The sequence below is a fragment of the Camelus bactrianus genome, chromosome 21, assembly GCF_048773025.1.
Source record: "Camelus bactrianus isolate YW-2024 breed Bactrian camel chromosome 21, ASM4877302v1, whole genome shotgun sequence".
In the NCBI taxonomy this organism is placed as follows: domain Eukaryota; kingdom Metazoa; phylum Chordata; class Mammalia; order Artiodactyla; family Camelidae; genus Camelus; species Camelus bactrianus.
This window is the reverse complement of record NC_133559.1, coordinates 6,691,989-6,709,173: the sequence shown is the minus strand read 5'-3', so window position 1 is coordinate 6,709,173 and position 17,185 is coordinate 6,691,989. Positions and strand designations below refer to the sequence as shown.

Here is a 17,185-nt window from a genome sequence, read left to right as displayed (position 1 = left end):
CACACCATCCCTGTCCCTCACGCCCCAGGCACAGACTGCCCCTTCCTCTAGCTCCCTAAAACTCAGGCTGAGCTGCGCACGTGGGGGTGCCCACCCAACCAGGGCCCCTCCCTGTGCCCAGCGGAGGTCTGCCATTATCCATCTCTGCCTGCTCAGGGCAGGAAACTGGGTTTGCAGGCTGGGCTGGTGGAGGGGGCCCGTGGCATTTACCACATCAGCTCACGATAGGAGGGCTGTCTCCCGCTCTCCCCCATCCCCTGCCATGGGCAGGGCCTGGCCAGGGTATAAATAGGTCACACTGCTGGGCTCTCCCCACTCTTCCTCTCTCCCCAACCCTCTCTCCTCAGAGCTTCCTCTCTCTTGGCCTGGTGAGTTGTGGTCTCCTGACTGGCTTGCAAGGGCTGTTGGGGCAGAAGAAGGGGAAGCTGGTGGGGACCAGATGACTAAGTGGATCCAGATGTGAGATTCTGATGCAGAGGCTCTGGGCTGGGACATGTGCGTGTGTGTGGTGGGCATGCACGCGTGTGTGCTTGCAAGAGAGAGAAAAAAAAAACACAAAAGAAAAAGTGTGCAGGTGGCTGGGTGGGAGCCCTCTGTGTGGTTTCGTGACGCTGGGGCTTGCAGATGCTGTAGTGTGTTTTAGCGCATGTGTGACTGGTGGGCATGCACCTTGGCTTGTGTCTGCTGGGTTGCACAAGCTCGTGTGTTCGCCCTCGGATGTAGGGAGCACGGTGAATGCAGAAGGCGACTGTGGACTTTTGTCTGCTTGTGTCCTAGGAGCCTCTGCCCTGCACGCAGCAGCCTAGCCCAAGGGAGGGTGGCCTCCTGGTCCCTCCCCTGCATCCGAAGCCTCTGCCACCTCACCCTGCCCCTCCCCATGCTGGGCTCTAGGCCGCTGGTTTTTTCCGCTACGGGGCCCCTGGGCAGGCCTCCAGCGGCCTCACCCCGCGCTGGGAGGGAGAATGGGTTAGGGTGGGGCTGCTGTGGGCTGAGCCATGGGAGTACACTGGATAGAGTGAGGGGTGGAGAAAGCACTCTTGTTGAGCTGGCTGCCTGAAACCCAGAGCCTGTGCACTGGGCCCTGCAGGTGTTCACTGCCCCAAGCATGAATTTCCCGCACCATCTCCCCTCCAAGCCCTGCTTTTCTAGGCAGCCTCTCTAGCGGGAGCAGGGTCGCACCAAGTGCTCCCTGAGGGATGGGAGTCGGGTGGGCATTCAGAATACATGACTGGGGGTGGGATAGGGAAAACAGGGGTGTCTCTGTGACCCTGCCCCCAGATCCTGACCACCATGGCGTACCCCCTGGAGAAGGCCCTCGATGTGATGGTGTCCACCTTCCACAAGTACTCGGGCAAGGAGGGTGATAAGTTCAAGCTCAACAAGTCAGAGCTAAAGGAGCTTTTGACCCGGGAGCTGCCCAGCTTCTTGGGGGTGAGTGATACTGCCCAGGAGGCACCAGTCTCCTGTGAAGCCTGGGCTACAGCTGGCATCTACCTCTGAGTTGGGCGAGTCGGGGCAGAGAACTCGCTCTGGCTGCCTGGGGCGGAAGCACAGTGGGCACCGAACGCTCACTTCCTGGTCCCCAGCAGAAAGAGGGCTGAGAATGAACGGGTAGGTCACTGGTCAGACTCTCCACCAGGTGTTTTGTACAACTTAACTGGAGGGAAACTGAAGCTCAGAGAGGTTAAGTAACTTCCCAAAGCAGCCCGTGTACAAAGCTGAGGTTCATGAACCAGGACGGTCCAACTCTTGCCATCACTCCAGCAATGAATCTTCTTTTTTCACTGAAGTATAGTTGATTTACAATATTGTGTGAGTTTCAGGTGCACAGCAAAGTGATTCAATTATATATACTTATTTTCAACTTCTTTTCCATTATAGGTTATTACGATATTGAATATAGTTCCCTGGGCTATACAGTTAATCCCTCTTGCTTATCTATTTTCTATATAGTAGTGTGTATCTGTGAATCCCATACTCTTAATTTATCCTCCACCCATAAACATCTTTTAAGTTCCTATTTGGCTTGTGGATGTGAAGACACAGTTACGGAGACACTCACACATGTACAGACTTCCCCTGAGCAATACAGCTGCCATCTCTATTGACCTTTATGCAGTTTATATATTGCTTTCATGACTCTTGTCTAATTGGATTCTTTTTTTTAAAAGCTCTTTTTTTGTTTTTCTAGGGGGGGTAGGTAGGTAATTAGGTTTATTTATTTATTTTTTTAATGGATGTCCTGGGGATTGAACCTAGGACTTCATGCATATTAAGCATGCACTCTTCTGAGATATACCATCCCTCCAATTGGATTCTTCAGACAACCTTGTGGGGACACACTGTGGTGCCCCTTTCCAGTTGCACCCAGGTCCTCAGACTTCCTCATCTGAGGATAGCCCTCCTCCCACCCTAGCTTAGCCCTGAGGACTGGAGGTCCAATGCTGGGTCTCCCGAGGAGGGGCTGTGCCTTCCTAAACTCCCATCTGGAGGTGGAAACCTGGTCTAATCTTAGCTCTGTGCCCACCCCCACGCCGGGCTTCTGGTTTCTACCTGCAGCTTCTCGCCCCTGCAGAAAAGGACAGATGAAGCCGCGTTCCAGAAGCTGATGAGCAACCTGGACAGCAACAAGGACAACGAGGTGGACTTCCAGGAGTACTGCGTCTTCCTGTCCTGCATCGCCATGATGTGCAACGAGTTCTTCGAAGGCTTCCCGGATAAGCAGCCCCGGAAGAAATGAAGGCTCCTCGGGTGTGGGTGAGGGGCCTGCCGGCTGGGTCTTCCCTGTCGGCAGTGGGCACAGTGCCTCACCCCGGCTCCCCTAGAGCGTAAGCTCAGTACTGAGCAAGTTCAATAAAGATTCTTGAACACTAGGAGGCTGATGGTCTGAGAGAGTCTTGGGGCGTGGTGTGGGGCTTGAGGGGTATGGGGGGTATGGGCGGCTCTGGGAGCTGAGCTGCAGTTCTGTGGGGAGTAGAGAGCAGGCTAGTGAAGGTGAGGGAGGGACGTGGGTGAGCGTGCATGTGTGTGGGGGACAGAGTTGACTCTGGATGGAGCTGAAGGCAAGGAGACGGACCCCCAGAGGCATGGAACAGCCCAGCTGTGGGACCTCAGCCAGCGCACTTGCCCATCCCACCTCTCCTACCTTGCCTCTGGCCGGACATCTGACTGCAGCGGGGATGGGATGGAAGGTCACATCTGCTTTTGGTTGGGGTCTGGAATGGAAGTGGACACCCTAGGGGTGGGTGGGGGGAAAGGGCTGAGTCACAGGGAAGAAGCAGTGAGGCCAGAGTGGGATAAGAGGAGGGCTCAGTCTTGACATTTACAGCCCGAGCCCTGTCCTGCCACCCCTTCCAGTGCTCTGGCTTCGAACCCCAGGATGGATAAATCCTTCCTGTCCATGGTCGGATCAGGGAAGCAACGTGGCGGGAGAGCTGGCTGTTGGCTGCAGCATGAGATATGATCGTTCTCTCAGCCATCCACCTCTGTCCCAAAGACCCTGGGATGAGCTCTGTTACCAGTTAGCAGCCATGCTTCTTCAGCAGAGGACAAAGGACCTTGGAAGGGATGAGTGGAGGATAGTGGCTGGGGTGGGAATAGGGAGATGGTGGGAGGTGACCATAGTTTTAGGGACAAAATTCCAGACATAGGATCTGATCAATGAAATTGAGATTTTTTCCACCCAGAAAAGATCAGGCATGATGTTTCCCTTCAGGTTGAAGGCGAGCAACTCCAGCAGGCAGTGGGTGGGATGGGCATCAGACTTCCAGGCCACGCCTGGGAGGTACGGGGACCCTAAAGAAGAGGTGAGTAGAGGCAGGTCCAGAGGCAGGGAAGGTCTGGTTCCCTTGACCTTTCAAGCTTCCTCCTTTCCTTCTCATCGCATTGTGTTTTTCTCAAGTTTCAGTGGAGTGGGTAGATGACTCAGAGGTTCCCTCAGGGTGTGACTACAGAGACTTGGGTAGAATTTTGATCCAGGAAAAATTCTGCCGCCTCCCCCTCCTTCCCCAACCCCGGCCCCAGGCTGCCCATCTTCCAGGGAGCGCCCTCCCTTGAGCCTCCTCCTGTCTTACTCTCTACTTCGGAAACTCCTGTTGCTTAGCAACCGTCCCTGCTGCTTCTCTAGCCTTGCTGGCTGGCCTGGGAGTGGAGTGGGGGCAGCGGGGAGCACCCAGGCAGGCTGGGGAGGGGCGGCAGCAGCGGTAGGCGCTAAGCCCCTAACTCAGCTCCTTCCTCCTGCTTGGACTGGTGCCGGCAGAGCAATGCTGAGTCTCTCCTGAGACACAAGCAACTCTCCCTGATCCCTGCTCCATCCATTACTGCACCCTGGACCTGCTCACCCTGGTCCACGGCCTCTCTCCCACCACCCAGCCCTTCCCTTCCTCAGTCTCCTCCCTGGTCCCTGATTCTCAGTTCTCCATTCTGAGAGTCTCTGACAATTCTTTCCTGGGATGATGAGTGAGGTTTAGAAGAAACAATTCATTGAAAAGCCCTTTCAAAACGTTAGGCTCTTGAGGGGAGGGAATAGCTCAAGTGGTAGAGCACATGCTCAACATGCACGAGGTCCTGGGTTCAATCTCCAGTACCTCCTCTGAAAATAAATAAATAAATAAGTAAACCTAACTATCTCCCCCAACAAGAATTGAAGAAAAAAATGTTAGGCTCTACTACTTAGCCATGAAAAAGAATGAATTATAATGCCATTTGCAGCAACATGGATGGGCCTAGAGACTATCATACTGAGTGAGGTAATTTGTACAGAAAAAGATAAATATCATATGGTATCACTTATATGTGGAATCTTAAACATGATGCAAATGAACTTACTTACAAAACAGAAACAGACTCACAGACATAGAAAACAAACTTATGGTTACCAAAGGGAAAAGGTGAGGGAGGGATAAATTAGGAGCTTGGGATTAGCAGACACAAACTATTATATATAAGATACATAAACAAGGTCCTACTGTAGACCACAGGGAACTATATTCAATATCTTGTAATAACCTGTAATGAAAAAAATATATTAATGTCTGACTGAATCACTGTGCTGTACATTAGAAACTAACACAAAATTATACATCAACTATACTTCAATTAAAAAAAAAATCTTAGGCTCTATACTTGCTAATGACCTTGACCATGCCCTTGGCGGAAAACGTCTTCCCTCACTGATTTCCATCTCAAGATGTGTCTATTCTGCTCCTGGAGTGGGTGGGAAGAGAACAGCCTAGGGCGTGGGGGGGGGTACCCTGCATTTGTCCCACATCTCCTGGGTCTTCTTTCCAGGGCAGCCTGGCTATTGTCCCATCAGATTGTGAGTTCTGATTTTTGGTTGAGAAAATAAAGCTTCTGGGACTGAAGGTCTGTGTGTCTTGGTGAACTCAGTGTGCCTCCATCCCTTCTGTTTGGAAACAAGGAGTATGAGATTGGCAGAGGGGGGTTCTCCCCAGCTGCACCCCAGGAGGTTCTGACCTGGGCCTCCTTGTCCCTGGCCCCTTCTCATTGGCCCTTTCTCTCCGCTGGTATCCTGGGGACTGGAGCCAGGGGATAAAGGCAGAGAGCAGTGGGAGGGAGCCTGTTTCCACTGTGAGTTCTTTGGCTCCCTCTGTCCTTGGTGAGTCCTTCCTTCTGATCTCCCTGCTCATCTGTATGGTGGGGTAAGCTGGTGATGAGGCCAGAGGGTGACCAGCTCCAGTGACCTCCACCAAAGAAGGCCCGGCCCGATAAGTGGGCATGCGCTCAGGGAGGAGAGGGAGAGTCTTTGGACCTGTGGCTTCCGGAATCTCTCGAGAAGCAGCTCTGGGGTGGAGGTGGGGATCAGGACCAGCCAGGATGCTGCTGCAGATGCCCAGAGACCCTTGCCTTCTTCCACTGTGGTACTGGCTGAGTCTCCTGGAAGTGGGGGCAAGCTGAGGGTTTTGGGTGGTGGGAGATGAATGAAGGGTCCAGCTCAAGAATTGTGAGGCGGGCTTTGGGCTGAAGGGAAGAGACAGCAGTGCCTTCCTCCCTTCCTTGCTCAGGACTCTACACAGACTTACCTGCAGCCCCTGAGTTCCCTGGGTGTTGGCTCCTTCCTCCCGAAGGGGGAAGCGGTTTTCAAGCCTGAGTCACAGGAGCTCTGACTTCCTCTTCTTTTGGGTGGGTGTGGCTGTGCAGATGGACTGGAGGGCCCCATTCAAACCCAGCCTCTGGATGCAGCTCTCAGAGTGACCCTGGAGGTTTCAACAAGCCCACCCCCTTTGCTGCCTTGTGGCCGGTCTGTGTGTACAGGTCTCTGGGCCAGAGACGGGAGACCAGCTGGACAAGTCCTATCACCTCTCCCCGGTTTCCTTTGAAGATCTTATCTTCCAGCTCCAGCCCCAGTCTCCTCTAACCCCTGGACTCTCTCTTTGCCCCATTCCCCACTTCTAGAATGGGACACTCCCTGATAACAGGTGATTCAGGCACCCAGGCCCTGGAGGGCGACTAGGGTGAGGACTGCCTCCGGAAAATGAGTGCCCAAGCTTGACATGCCAGGGAAAAAATCCTGACCCTTTCTCTGTTCCACCATCTGCCACCAGTTCTTATTTTGGGGAGGCCACCTTGTCATCCCTCTGCCCTGAGACCTCTTTTACAACATCTCCTAGGCTCCTTTGGGGCTGGTCAGTCTCCCTGCTCCGGGGGCTCCAGGTTTGCCCTGGGTCTTATTACAACCTGTCCTGAGTCGTTGGGGTCCACTTGGTAGATTTCAGCCTCATCATGGAGTCTTTGAGGAAGCAGCTTGGAGGTGGGCTAGTGATGGAGAAGCAGAAGGTCCAGCTTCCTGGGCAAGGCAACCATTTCCTCTCCCTTCTGCCTCCAGAACGTCACACTGTGATGGAGACTCCTCTCGAGAAGGCCCTGACCATGATGGTCAGCACTTTCCATAAATATTCAGGGAGAGAGGGCAGCAAACTGACTCTGAGCAGGAAGGAGCTGAAGGAGCTGATCAAGAAGGAGCTGTGTCTTGGCGAGGTAGATGGTGGTCCCCTCCCCACACCCCAGGGTCCCAGGGCTCCCCCGCAGGCACCGTGGAGGAGGGAAGGGGAGAAAAAAGAAATATCAATACACCTGCCCGCAGGGTACTTGTTTTGGCCAGGACAGAATGGCCGGAGGGGATGGACAGAGACTCAAAAGCAGGTGGACACTGTGGGCCAACACAGCTTGAGGCCCTGCCAGGGGATGAGTTAGATGTCACTGGGAAGGAAGAAGGGACTGCAAGGGTCTGGAGGGTGGGCTGCAGGCTGCGTGAGGGTTTAGAACCAGATCAAGGAACCCTCTGTGTGGAGACTGGGCTCTCGCAGCTATGGAGCCGGTGCAAGGTTGTGGGGGATGAGGGGGTCCAGGCGTCCAGGTCAGCCGCGTCCAGCTCAAGGGCAGGGCCCCTCCTGGTTCTCCTCCGAGGGCCTGGCATGTCCAGGGCTCTCAGCTGGTGCTGACATGAGAACCAATAGGTTCACTCCGCTAGTTGGTGGACACAAGTTGTAAAGAGACAGAACTGATTCTTACCAGACGGCGATGGTGGGAGGGAGGCAACTGACAGAGGCGAGGGCCCATAAGGTAGTCATTATATTATTATTACAGTTAAAAAACAGTTGAGGCTCAGATACATTATATAACTTGTCCAAGGACACCCAACTAGTGAGAGGCTGGAGTTCCAGACCAGGCCCATGTGTCACCCTCCCTCTTTCCTTTAAAATCAGCCTGGGTGTGGTGGTGGTGGGGGGCGGTGCTCTCCTGTCACATCCTAAATCCAGGGGGCCTCTCCAGAGAGAAGCTCCAACGAGTGTGTCCTTGTGGGCAAGAGACCGAAGCAGGTGTGGATGTCACCAGGCTTCCCCTCTGGCCTTCTAGCCAAAATCTCTGCATCCTGGAGTTAATGAGGGCAGAGGGAGGGGCCATGGGTCCAGCAGGGTTAATTACAGGGGGACAGAGACCCTGGGGAGGGCCTGGCTATAACGGGAGCCCAGACTGGGGACAAGGATGACGTTGCAGAGAGGCTGTTTCCATCTCCGTATGTCCTGAAGTCCTGCCTCCTGTGGAGAAGCTGGAGTTGAGGGCATTGAAGAGGAGAGGGCAGGATGTGTCTGTATTTTCCTCCTGTTCCACCCGAGGGCCCTGTCTCATCCTCTTGGTGGAGCTGGGCTGGGAGGACAGAGGACGAGGTAGACAGTATGACGGGAGGCCAGGCACTCACTCCATACAGCTGTTCTAGCAGGAGAGATGTCTGGTCAATTCTCAGCTGTCCCCAACAGGGACAGAATAAGACTTGGACCTTGCTCAGTGCCACATAGTCACCAAGTCGTTCCTATTAGGTGTTGTACGAAATCTAGATCCTTCTTTCTTTGGGTGGCAGAAAGTGTTGCAGGGAAGTGGGCTGCACTAGCCTTTCTCTTGTAGTTTATTAGATTCAAGAGTCAGGTCACTGAGCCCCTGCTCGGTGCCAGGCCTTGTGCTGGGTGTGGCCTGGGGGAAACTCTGGGGGTCGAAATGCTCTATGTAGCTGACTTGGCTGGGATCACCCTGAAGCTGCCTTGCCAGGGGATGGGTGCCACCACGCAGTGTCAGGGCAGGGCTTGGAGGGGTGGCTGACCTGTCTTTCTACCTGGGCCCTCGAAGAAGATGAAGGAGAGTAGCATCGATGACCTGATGAAGAGCTTGGACAAAAACAGCGATCAGGAGATTGACTTCAAGGAGTACTCGGTGTTCCTGACCACGCTGTGCATGGCCTACAATGACTTCTTCCTGGAGGACAACCAGTGACCGGGGATCAGTCCCTGGCCTCCGCGGCTCCTCTCACAAACCCTCTGAGGTCCCTTGCCCTCCCTGTCCTCCTAGAAGTACCCTGCTTGGGCCTTCCCTTCCAGCAGAGGAAATAAAGATTTTCCATTCCAGGCATTTGGGGCTGGTTTGAAGGTGTCTTGTCCACCTTGGCTGGGGGTGTGGTGGGGCAAGACAGAGCTTCTCCTTAGGTGGGTGGACAGCCTCCCACCCCCTTTTCTGCCCTACAGTGCGGACGTGACTAAGCTTATCCACGTTCCCTTTTGCCCTTCTGGAAAATAGAGAAGTCCGGCCAGGCTTTTCCTCGCCTCCCAGGAATGCTGCAAATATGCAGAGAAAGCTAAGAGGGAAAGTATGTTGAAAGCGATGACACTTGGGAGGCTGGGATGTGTTTCCTGAGGGCAGTGATGGACAGGCCAGTCTGACTTGTCACCAGTTTGCAGGAGGCCACCTGACAACCCTGGTAAGGGGGGGAGCCTGGTCTTGACCTCCACACCAGCCTCCTTTCCATCTCCTCCACCACCCCTTCAGCAACAAGCCCTTGCAGCCCACCCAGCCCCACCCCACCCCACTCATCCCTGGAGTCCAGGGCTTTTTGCTTTCCCCCTCTCCCCACATCAAAATCCTTTTTTTCAAGAGAGGCTCTGAAAAAACTTAACTGAAGGGTAAATAGCTAATAATACATAAAGGGCTCGGCTCTGGTGTGTGTGTATTTTAACGGCCAACAGGCTGCGGGTGGAATTCAGGGTGGAGGGTGGGGAAAGGGAGCGGAGTAGTGGCAGGAATTTTTTGCTAGAGGAATGGTGTTCGAGGGGTCCTTTAAATCACATCGCGTAGACCAAGGGCTGCGCCCCATCCTTCATCTAGCGTTGACCCTGAACGCCCCTGTGGGGCACCCTCCTCCACCTCTTCCCCCTACACACACACACACACACACACACACACACACACACACACACACACACACACGGCCCTTCACCTCCTTCCCATGCCGTGTCACGTCACTGAGTTTTGGGAATTAGGCAGGAGGGAGCTCAAGGTCACTGGGCTGGCCGCGGTCCCACCTAAGCGCCCCCACCCCGAGGAGCCCCGACGGGCCCGGGGCAGGAGGCGTGGAAAGTTTGGGGCCCGGGTGCGAGCGAGCGGCGGGCGCGGGGCGGGCCGCGGGGCGGGCGGCGGGCGGGGTGGGCTCTCGCCGGGCCGGCCTCCCGGACACGCCGCTATAAGGAGGGCGGGCCGGCCGCGCGCCGCGTCCCCTCGGCCGCTCCCTTCTGGCTCCGCTGCAGCCGCGGTGAGTCCTCGCCAGGGCAGCCCCGTCCTGCAGAGCCGCCCGCCCTGGGGGGAGGCCGCGGGCCGTGCGCGGCGCCTACATCCCGCCCCGGGCGCTCTGCGGCGCTCCCGGGCCGGCGGGGAGAGGCCGGAGCCGCCAGGCTGGCCCCCGGCTAAGGCATCCGGCGGGGCGGCTCCCCGGAGTGGCCCTTCCCGGTGCGGGAGGGTGTGTCCCGGGTGTGTCAGCGCCGCAGTGCGCGGCTCTGGGAGAGGGAGAGGGAGAGGGAGAGGGAGAGGGAGAGGGAGAGGGAGAGGGAGAGGGAGAGGGAGAGAGAGAGAGAGAGAGAGAGAGAGAGTAGCCTCCATCCCCATCCCCCAGCATACTCCCCAACTTTGCCCGGAACCCTTGGAAAAGAGTTCTCGGCTGCGGTCCTGTTTGCTCCTTAGAGTCCTCCAGCCCCGTCTCCTCTGGTCCCCGGCGGCCACAGATCTCTTGGCCCTCGAGTCTGCCCGCTCCCTGCCCTTCAAGCCCTGGGCTGGCCCCTGATGTCGTTTGACACCTGGCGGTGGGCAGGGTAGTCAAAGGGAGTTGAGGGTGTTGGGACAGAGGTCTTGGGGTGTATGGGTGAGTGAGAAGGCCCTGCCACCCAGGGTGCTGACCAGCCTGTCTGCCCCCAGCTCTGAGCCCAGCCTCCAGCCATGTCGTGCCCCCTGGATCAGGCTATTGGCCTCCTGGTGGCCATCTTCCACAAGTACTCCGGCCGGGAGGGTGACAAGAACACCCTGAGCAAGAGTGAGCTGAAGGAGCTGATCCAGAAGGAGCTCACCATCGGGGCGGTGAGCGGTCTCCCCTGGCCCTCTAGAAGCAGGACTAGGGGAGGGGGGAGGTGCCAGGTGCCCCTGACTCACACTTACCCGCATTCTGGCCCTGCCTGGGACCACATGCCTTCCTGGCCTACACCCCTGAGGGGCCAGGGGTGCTCTTAGCCTGGTGCTTACTCCCCTTAATGAGGAGTAGGTGCAGGGAAGTAAAGCCAAGTGAATCCAAGGTGGACTTGGATCTTTGGTGACAAGTGAGCACAGAGCCACCTATATAAGAGAGGGCTGCCTGGGATGGGGAAAGGCAGAGAAGCCAGGGTTCTCATCACCACTGATGGATTTCCCATTCTGACATGTTAGAAGCTGCAGGATGCTGAAATTGCAAAGCTGATGGACGACCTGGACCGGAACAAGGACCAGGTGGTGAATTTTCAAGAATATGTCACCTTCCTGGGGGCCTTGGCCATGATCTATAATGAAGTCCTCCGGGGCTGAAAGTAACTTGGAAAGGTGGAGACACCCTCTAGCTGGCCTGTCTGTCTAGTGGTGCGTAACTACAATAAATATTTTTCTTTGGTTAAATCTACCCCTGTGTCCTGGCTTCCCAGTGATTTCTGTTTCCTCCTCTGGTGCTGCATCAGCCATCAGATTGTTTTCTCACAGGCACCTCTGGGAGTGACTCAGTGACTCACCAGATCAGGGGAGCAGGTGGGAGGGGCCACACCATGTGGCTGCACCCTAACAAGGCGGCTGCTAGCTCATAAGGTGCCTTTATGCGAAGCAGAAAAGACGCCTGCTCTGAGTGAAGCCATCTTAAGGAAAGGCTCAAGTGACCCCCAGGAGGAGGCGTTCTGGGATGGGCTTAGGGAAGGAAACGGTGCCTGGGCCAGGGTGTAATGGGTCCAGAATGGGGCAAAGACGGTCCTAGCAGGCTCCAAGAGGACAAAGCCATGTTTATTTGCTCTGGGTGTGGTGAGAGGGGCAGGGCCAGAAGAGCTGTGGGGCGGGGCCGGTCCACCTTCTCACCACAGTGAGGTGGGGACAGAGAAGGCATATCCGTGTGCCCAGAGCCTGGACGGGGAGCGCTCTGTCCGAGATCACCTCGGATGCTGTGTGGTTGAGTTCAGTTCTGCTCCCTCTGCCCTGGCTGAAGGAGGGAGACATGCTTTAGGAGTTCTTTGTGCTTGGGACAGTGGTCTGAGGAGCTGACAGCCGTGAGAATATGTGAATCATAGGGTGCTCGTGAAAGGGAGGGGTGAGGGTCCCCGGAGCTGGGCAACATAGCTTCAAGCCCTTCAATCAATACTGAGCCAGCACATCATTACAGCCTCAGCAGAATGAATCATCCCAGTTACTCCATTGGAGCCAAGCCTGGCTCTCAACCCCCATCAGGGAAGATGACTAATTGTTGTCTGAGTCCATTGTTTGCATTAGTGTTTTCAGGTGGGGGCGGGGAGGGGGCAAGGGGATAAATTGTGTCTCAGGGGGTCGGGGCAATTGTTGTAATTCTATTCCCTCCAGGTCTTGTCTGTGTCAGGCAAGTTCCTCTTTAGGTTCCGGGGACCTCAGAGGGAGACCATATCCTCCTTCCTCTCTTACTCACCTCCCAACTTCCCTGGGGGCCCAACTTTGTAGAATTAAGTGGTCTTCTAACTTACTGGGGTGGGGTTGAGTGAACATGAGTGAACAGTCTCAAGAGGGCTGCAAGCCTCACCTTTTGGCATCCCTCCTTCTCTAGTGGCCTCTCCTTCCCCGCAGGGAGCAGGGACTGGCACTGCTGAGAAGCAGGAAGGGACCCAGGGCCTGCGCTCCCGGCCTGCACAGCCAGTCTAAGTCAGCTCTATCTAGCTCCCTCGGGAAAGGGACTCTCCTGGCGCCGCGGCGGCCAGCGTATTGGGGCGTGGAGCGAGCGCCCTCGTGTGGACAGAGAGCAGGACACTGGGGGCGGGTCGGCGTTGGTTTTCACCAACAGCGGAGTGGTGGAGACCCTCCAGAGAGGAGGGAGACACGACTTGGACGTCCAGGGAATGTCCCCACGGGGATCTTTTGGAGCCCAGCAATCAGCCTCCAAATGAAGCAACTCAACTTCATATAAGACACACCATGAGCAAGCAAGTCAATGAAAGGAAGGCGGTTTGCAAATACAAATGGAATCTGAACCCTGCCCTTCCTCTCCCCCGCTGTCAGGGCCCAGAAGACCTTGGTACAAAGAGGGAGAAGGGGTCTTTGCAGTGAGTAAACACACACTGCCGGGGGAGGGGCTGCTCAGCCTTCCATTTGCAGGGAGCTTGAGTGGGTGGGCGGGCCGACAGGTTGAAGAGAATCTATAAACGTGCGGATTCCACCTGCTAAATAAACAGGCGTGTCCTTTAGGTCCTGTCTTTCCGCAGTAGTGGAGGGGAACAGGAACACGGGTTTAAAAAATAGAATAAAAGCCGAAACATATAGCAAATCTTTTGTTTGCTTTGAGGGTATGATTTTTAAGTTTTTTTTAGGGGGTGGGGGGCCAGCGGGAGGAAGCAGCATTTCCAGTGGAATCTTGTGGGTGCGCTGGACTCGGAGGGTGGGACTGGGTGTGGAGAGGGGCACAGACTGGTCATTTTTGTTGCATTTGCCTGCCACTGATATAACGTTGGAGGTGAAGCCTTCAGCTCACTCTGTGGAACAGGGTGGGGCCTGGGCTTGGAGGGGAGGGAGACGTTCAGATGGGAGCTGGGTGCTTCGCACACCCGCTGTCCCTTTGCTGAGGCTGATCCAGGAAGTCTGATCCGCCTGCAGGCGGCTGGTGGAAGCGGCGCCGGCCCCGGTTTCCGCTCGCTGAGGCTCCTTTTTCCCTCGCTGTGCATAAATGGGCATCCATCCTGCAACCGAGTCACCCCAGCCGTGGAGCTGAAACAGCAGCACCCCAGCCCGTCTGCAGGCGGGGGCGGGCCCCAGGCGGAGGGGCTTAGGACTGAGTCACAGGCTGTAGCTCTTTGTTCTCTGCCAGGCAAATCTGAAATTGTCAAGCGTCATGCCGTCGTACGTTTGTACAGCACTTTTATTTTTACAAGGCACTTTCATATCCATTGTCTTTTGTGATGCTCAGAGGATTTATGTGTAGTAGGTATCATTAACCCCATTTAACAAGTGGAAAAGCTAAGTTATAGCGAAGTAAGTGCCTCGACCCCAAGTAAAGTGTAAGTGGGGAGCAGGGCCCTCTCCATCCCCTTGCCAGTTCCTTCGTGTTTATCTCCTCATGCCATATTTTGGCCATTTCTCCTTGTTTTTCTCTTAAATGTTTTAATGACATTGATAGTGTACCAGATGATTTATAGAAATAATCAGTGAGTCAGGGCTGACTTGGCTCAGGTCTTACCCTGGGCTGAGCCCCATTCGAGGACCAGACATTCAAAGGTGAGTGACAAGGTGTGGGAAGGGTATAGATCATGCATGAGGTCCTGGATTCAATCCCCAGTACCTCCATTAAAACAAACAAACAAACAAATAAACATAATTATCCCCCCCAAAGAAAACAAAGGCGAGTGACAAGGAAAGACAATTTTTCTCTACTTATAAAGGGGAAGAGGGCACCTGTTCTCCTCCCGAAAGGGTCTCCTTGGAAATGTCACGTAAATAAAATTTCTCCAGGAACCAGAGAGCTCCAGGAGCCTCCAGTTTTCAGGTCCTAGAGATCTCTAAATTCTGAGTTTTCATCCCTTTTGAAGTATAAAAACCTGGAGAGACAGCTCTCTGATCTCCTGGGCTCCTTGGGGCTTAACCTTGGGACCTACTGTAGGTGGTAAGCACTCAACTCCCTCTTGCTGGGAGAGAAGAGAAGTTTTATTACCCTTTTGGATCAGAGCAATTAACTACACAAGTGGCTGTGAGTCTAATTCTCAGGTACGGGAAGGGTCCCAGGGAGTTAGGGCTTACGCTGCAGCACTGAGGAATGCACGAAAGTTTTGTTTCCCCCAACTCAACCAACCAATGTTAATAAACAGAATGATTTAAAATAACCCTAGAATGATTCATCCATAGTGTTCTTTATCATCGTGTCACTATACATGCAGATAGTTCCACATGTGAGATCTTTTGTATAATGTAATTATATTATAAAAATGGGGTCAGGATATATATCTATTTTTCTCATTTTATTTTTCCCCCATTTAACAATATATCACAAAAATTGCTTCAGGTCAACTGGTAGTAATCTAAATGCTTCTTTTTGATGGCTGTGTATTATTCCATGGTACGGACACCACAATTTTTCTGACCATTTCCTATTGGTGGGCATTTTCTACCCCAATTTTGTTCATTGCAAGCAATAATAATATTGCTGAATAAACACCTTTGTGCACACATTCCCAAAGACATGCTTTTGTTTGTTTAGTACCGAATCCCAGGAGTGAGACTGCTGGGTTGAAGGGCAGATGCATATTTAATTGAAATAGCTGCTGCTTTATCACTTTCCAAAACAGCAGTAAATATTCACACTTCCCATTAGTGGTAAACGAGAGCAGCTTTCCCGGCACCCCGGACAGCCGAAGGCGGTGTCGTTTTAAAAAGTTTTAGCCAGTCTGATAGGATCTAGTGGATTTTGAACCATGAGAGCTCTAGTGGGTCCTCAGAGGTGGCATAGGGGCTTCTCTGTGGTGGGGGAGGTGGCTCAGATGGGGCAGCTTCTGGCCACTTAACCCTATTTTTGCCTGAGCTCTCTATTTTTCATATATCAGCCTCCCCCACAAGAGTTTATTTTAAGAAAGGGTACTAGAGATAAAGGGATGTTTGAAAGCCCAACCTCTAAGCTATGAGTGTCCGGTGGGTATTAAAGGTTTTGAATAGGGTGGTGATTTGATGAAAGCCTGGACTTCAGAGAGATCTGGGGCCTGGGGAAGAGGCCAGGAAGCTGGTGGCACCTGCAGGCGGGACACTGAGGATCTGACCTGGAGGCGGTGGGGTGGCAGGAAGAAGGCAGGCAGGCAAAGATGAACATTGGTTTGGATGTGTGTTTGGATCCCTTTGGATCCATTGGATGTGTGTGTGAGTGGAGTTTAGAATGTTTAGCTTGCCCCAGGTTGGCACCTGGATGGGTGGCCAGGAGGCCTGTGATGACGTTCCTGGAACTGCCACCCCAGTCTTCCTGACACTTTGGGACTTAACTTACAGACCTAGTCCAGGTGGTGAGCAGAGACAGACCCAGAGGAGACTGAAAAGGGAGCTGGGTAAGGGGGGCGGTGTGTGTAGAGTCAGGGGTGAGGCTGGGCTGACTACAGTTCTTGCTTCACAGAAGAAGGGTGTGGCCGGGGAGCAGGGAGCAGAGTAAGGGAAACTTTAGTCAGCCACTGGCCATTGCTCAGGGGGATGTCCAGGCGGGTCCCTTCCCCTCTCCTCTAAGTGCCTGCCTGCCTGCCTGTGTCCTCCCGGAGCCCAGGGGAGAGCAACCCAGCCCTCTGTCCGGGGGGAGGCGGGGAGGCGGGGAGGGTCCCGAGGCACCCCTCACGCCTGCCCCCCGGAGGCTCTTCCTGGTCAGTGCAGGCTTTCAGGCAGACAGCGTCCCACAGGGAGGCTCCCCCCACGGAGACCTCTTCCCTCTCCTCCATCCACCTCTCTTCAAGCTTCCAAAGTCTAAGTTGCTGCACCCCTCCCTTGGGACACTCCGCTGCTCTCCTTAGACAAGGACACCCCATATTTAGTCCCTTTAGAAGCCAGTGGAATTTTCCTATGCCGGAGTCTTCCTGCTCGGGTGGATTCTGAGGCAGGTGGGGGTGTCCAGATCCAGGAGCGGAGATGCTGCTGAGAGTCCCGGGCCCGGTCCTTCGCGGCACATGACGCCTGCGCCCCGCTTCCTCCCATGTTACCTGGAAGCAGGGCTGCTTTGGCTTCCGTGGGCCCCTCCTGCTCCTGCCTCTGTGGACCTTTTCCTTCACAGGGAAATGTTACAAATTGTATTTTATGACTGTGTCGGTATAAAGACAAGCATAAACCAAGATGGATTCATTACTATATATTCATTATTATTGTATTCACATTTCTTGTGCTTTTAAAAGAAATGAAAATGAAAGTATTTTGGGGGTTCTTGGCATGGTGCCTCCTAATGGGTGCCCCCCACCCAGAGGCCTGCACCCTACCCAGGGGGTATTTTCATTAAAAGAAAAAATAGCCTCATCAGTCTGTTTCTTTTTATTTTAAAAACAGCTTTATAAAGGAATTGAAATTAGGTTCTCACAGAGACATCAGCACTCCCATGTGCACTGCAGCGCTACTCACTATAGCCAAGAAGGGGAAACCATCTAAGGGACCGTCGATGGATAAA

The 17,185-nt window shown here is 54.2% G+C and overlaps 3 protein-coding genes across 4 annotated transcripts; all 3 read left to right on the top strand.

The window, feature by feature from the left end:
- The first annotated feature begins 271 nt into the window (after window positions 1-271).
- Window positions 272-2,873, top strand: S100A4 (S100 calcium binding protein A4). Its single transcript, XM_010954049.3, has 3 exons — window positions 272-368; window positions 1,279-1,431; window positions 2,576-2,873. Exons 2-3 carry the CDS (start codon window positions 1,291-1,293, stop codon window positions 2,738-2,740), a joined length of 306 nt encoding a protein of 101 aa, XP_010952351.1. The 5' UTR covers window positions 272-368; window positions 1,279-1,290; the 3' UTR covers window positions 2,741-2,873.
- Window positions 2,874-6,855: 3,982 nt separating this feature from the next.
- S100A5 (S100 calcium binding protein A5) lies at window positions 6,856-9,272 on the top strand. Its single transcript, XM_010954052.3, has 2 exons — window positions 6,856-6,996; window positions 8,644-9,272. Exons 1-2 carry the CDS (start codon window positions 6,859-6,861, stop codon window positions 8,782-8,784), a joined length of 279 nt encoding a protein of 92 aa, XP_010952354.1. The 5' UTR covers window positions 6,856-6,858; the 3' UTR covers window positions 8,785-9,272.
- Window positions 9,273-9,935: 663 nt separating this feature from the next.
- Window positions 9,936-11,476, top strand: S100A6 (S100 calcium binding protein A6). Of its 2 annotated transcripts, none has more exons than XM_074349451.1 (3): window positions 9,936-10,093; window positions 10,750-10,908; window positions 11,251-11,476. In XM_074349451.1, the coding sequence occupies exons 2-3, from the start codon at window positions 10,771-10,773 to the stop codon at window positions 11,383-11,385; spliced, it is 273 nt and encodes a 90-aa protein (XP_074205552.1). In that variant the 5' UTR covers window positions 9,936-10,093; window positions 10,750-10,770; the 3' UTR covers window positions 11,386-11,476. The 2 variants fall into 2 exon arrangements, with proteins under 2 accessions (XP_074205552.1, XP_074205553.1); XM_074349452.1 differs by lacking the exon at window positions 9,936-10,093 and adding an exon at window positions 10,125-10,308.
- The last annotated feature ends 5,709 nt before the right edge of the window (window positions 11,477-17,185 follow it).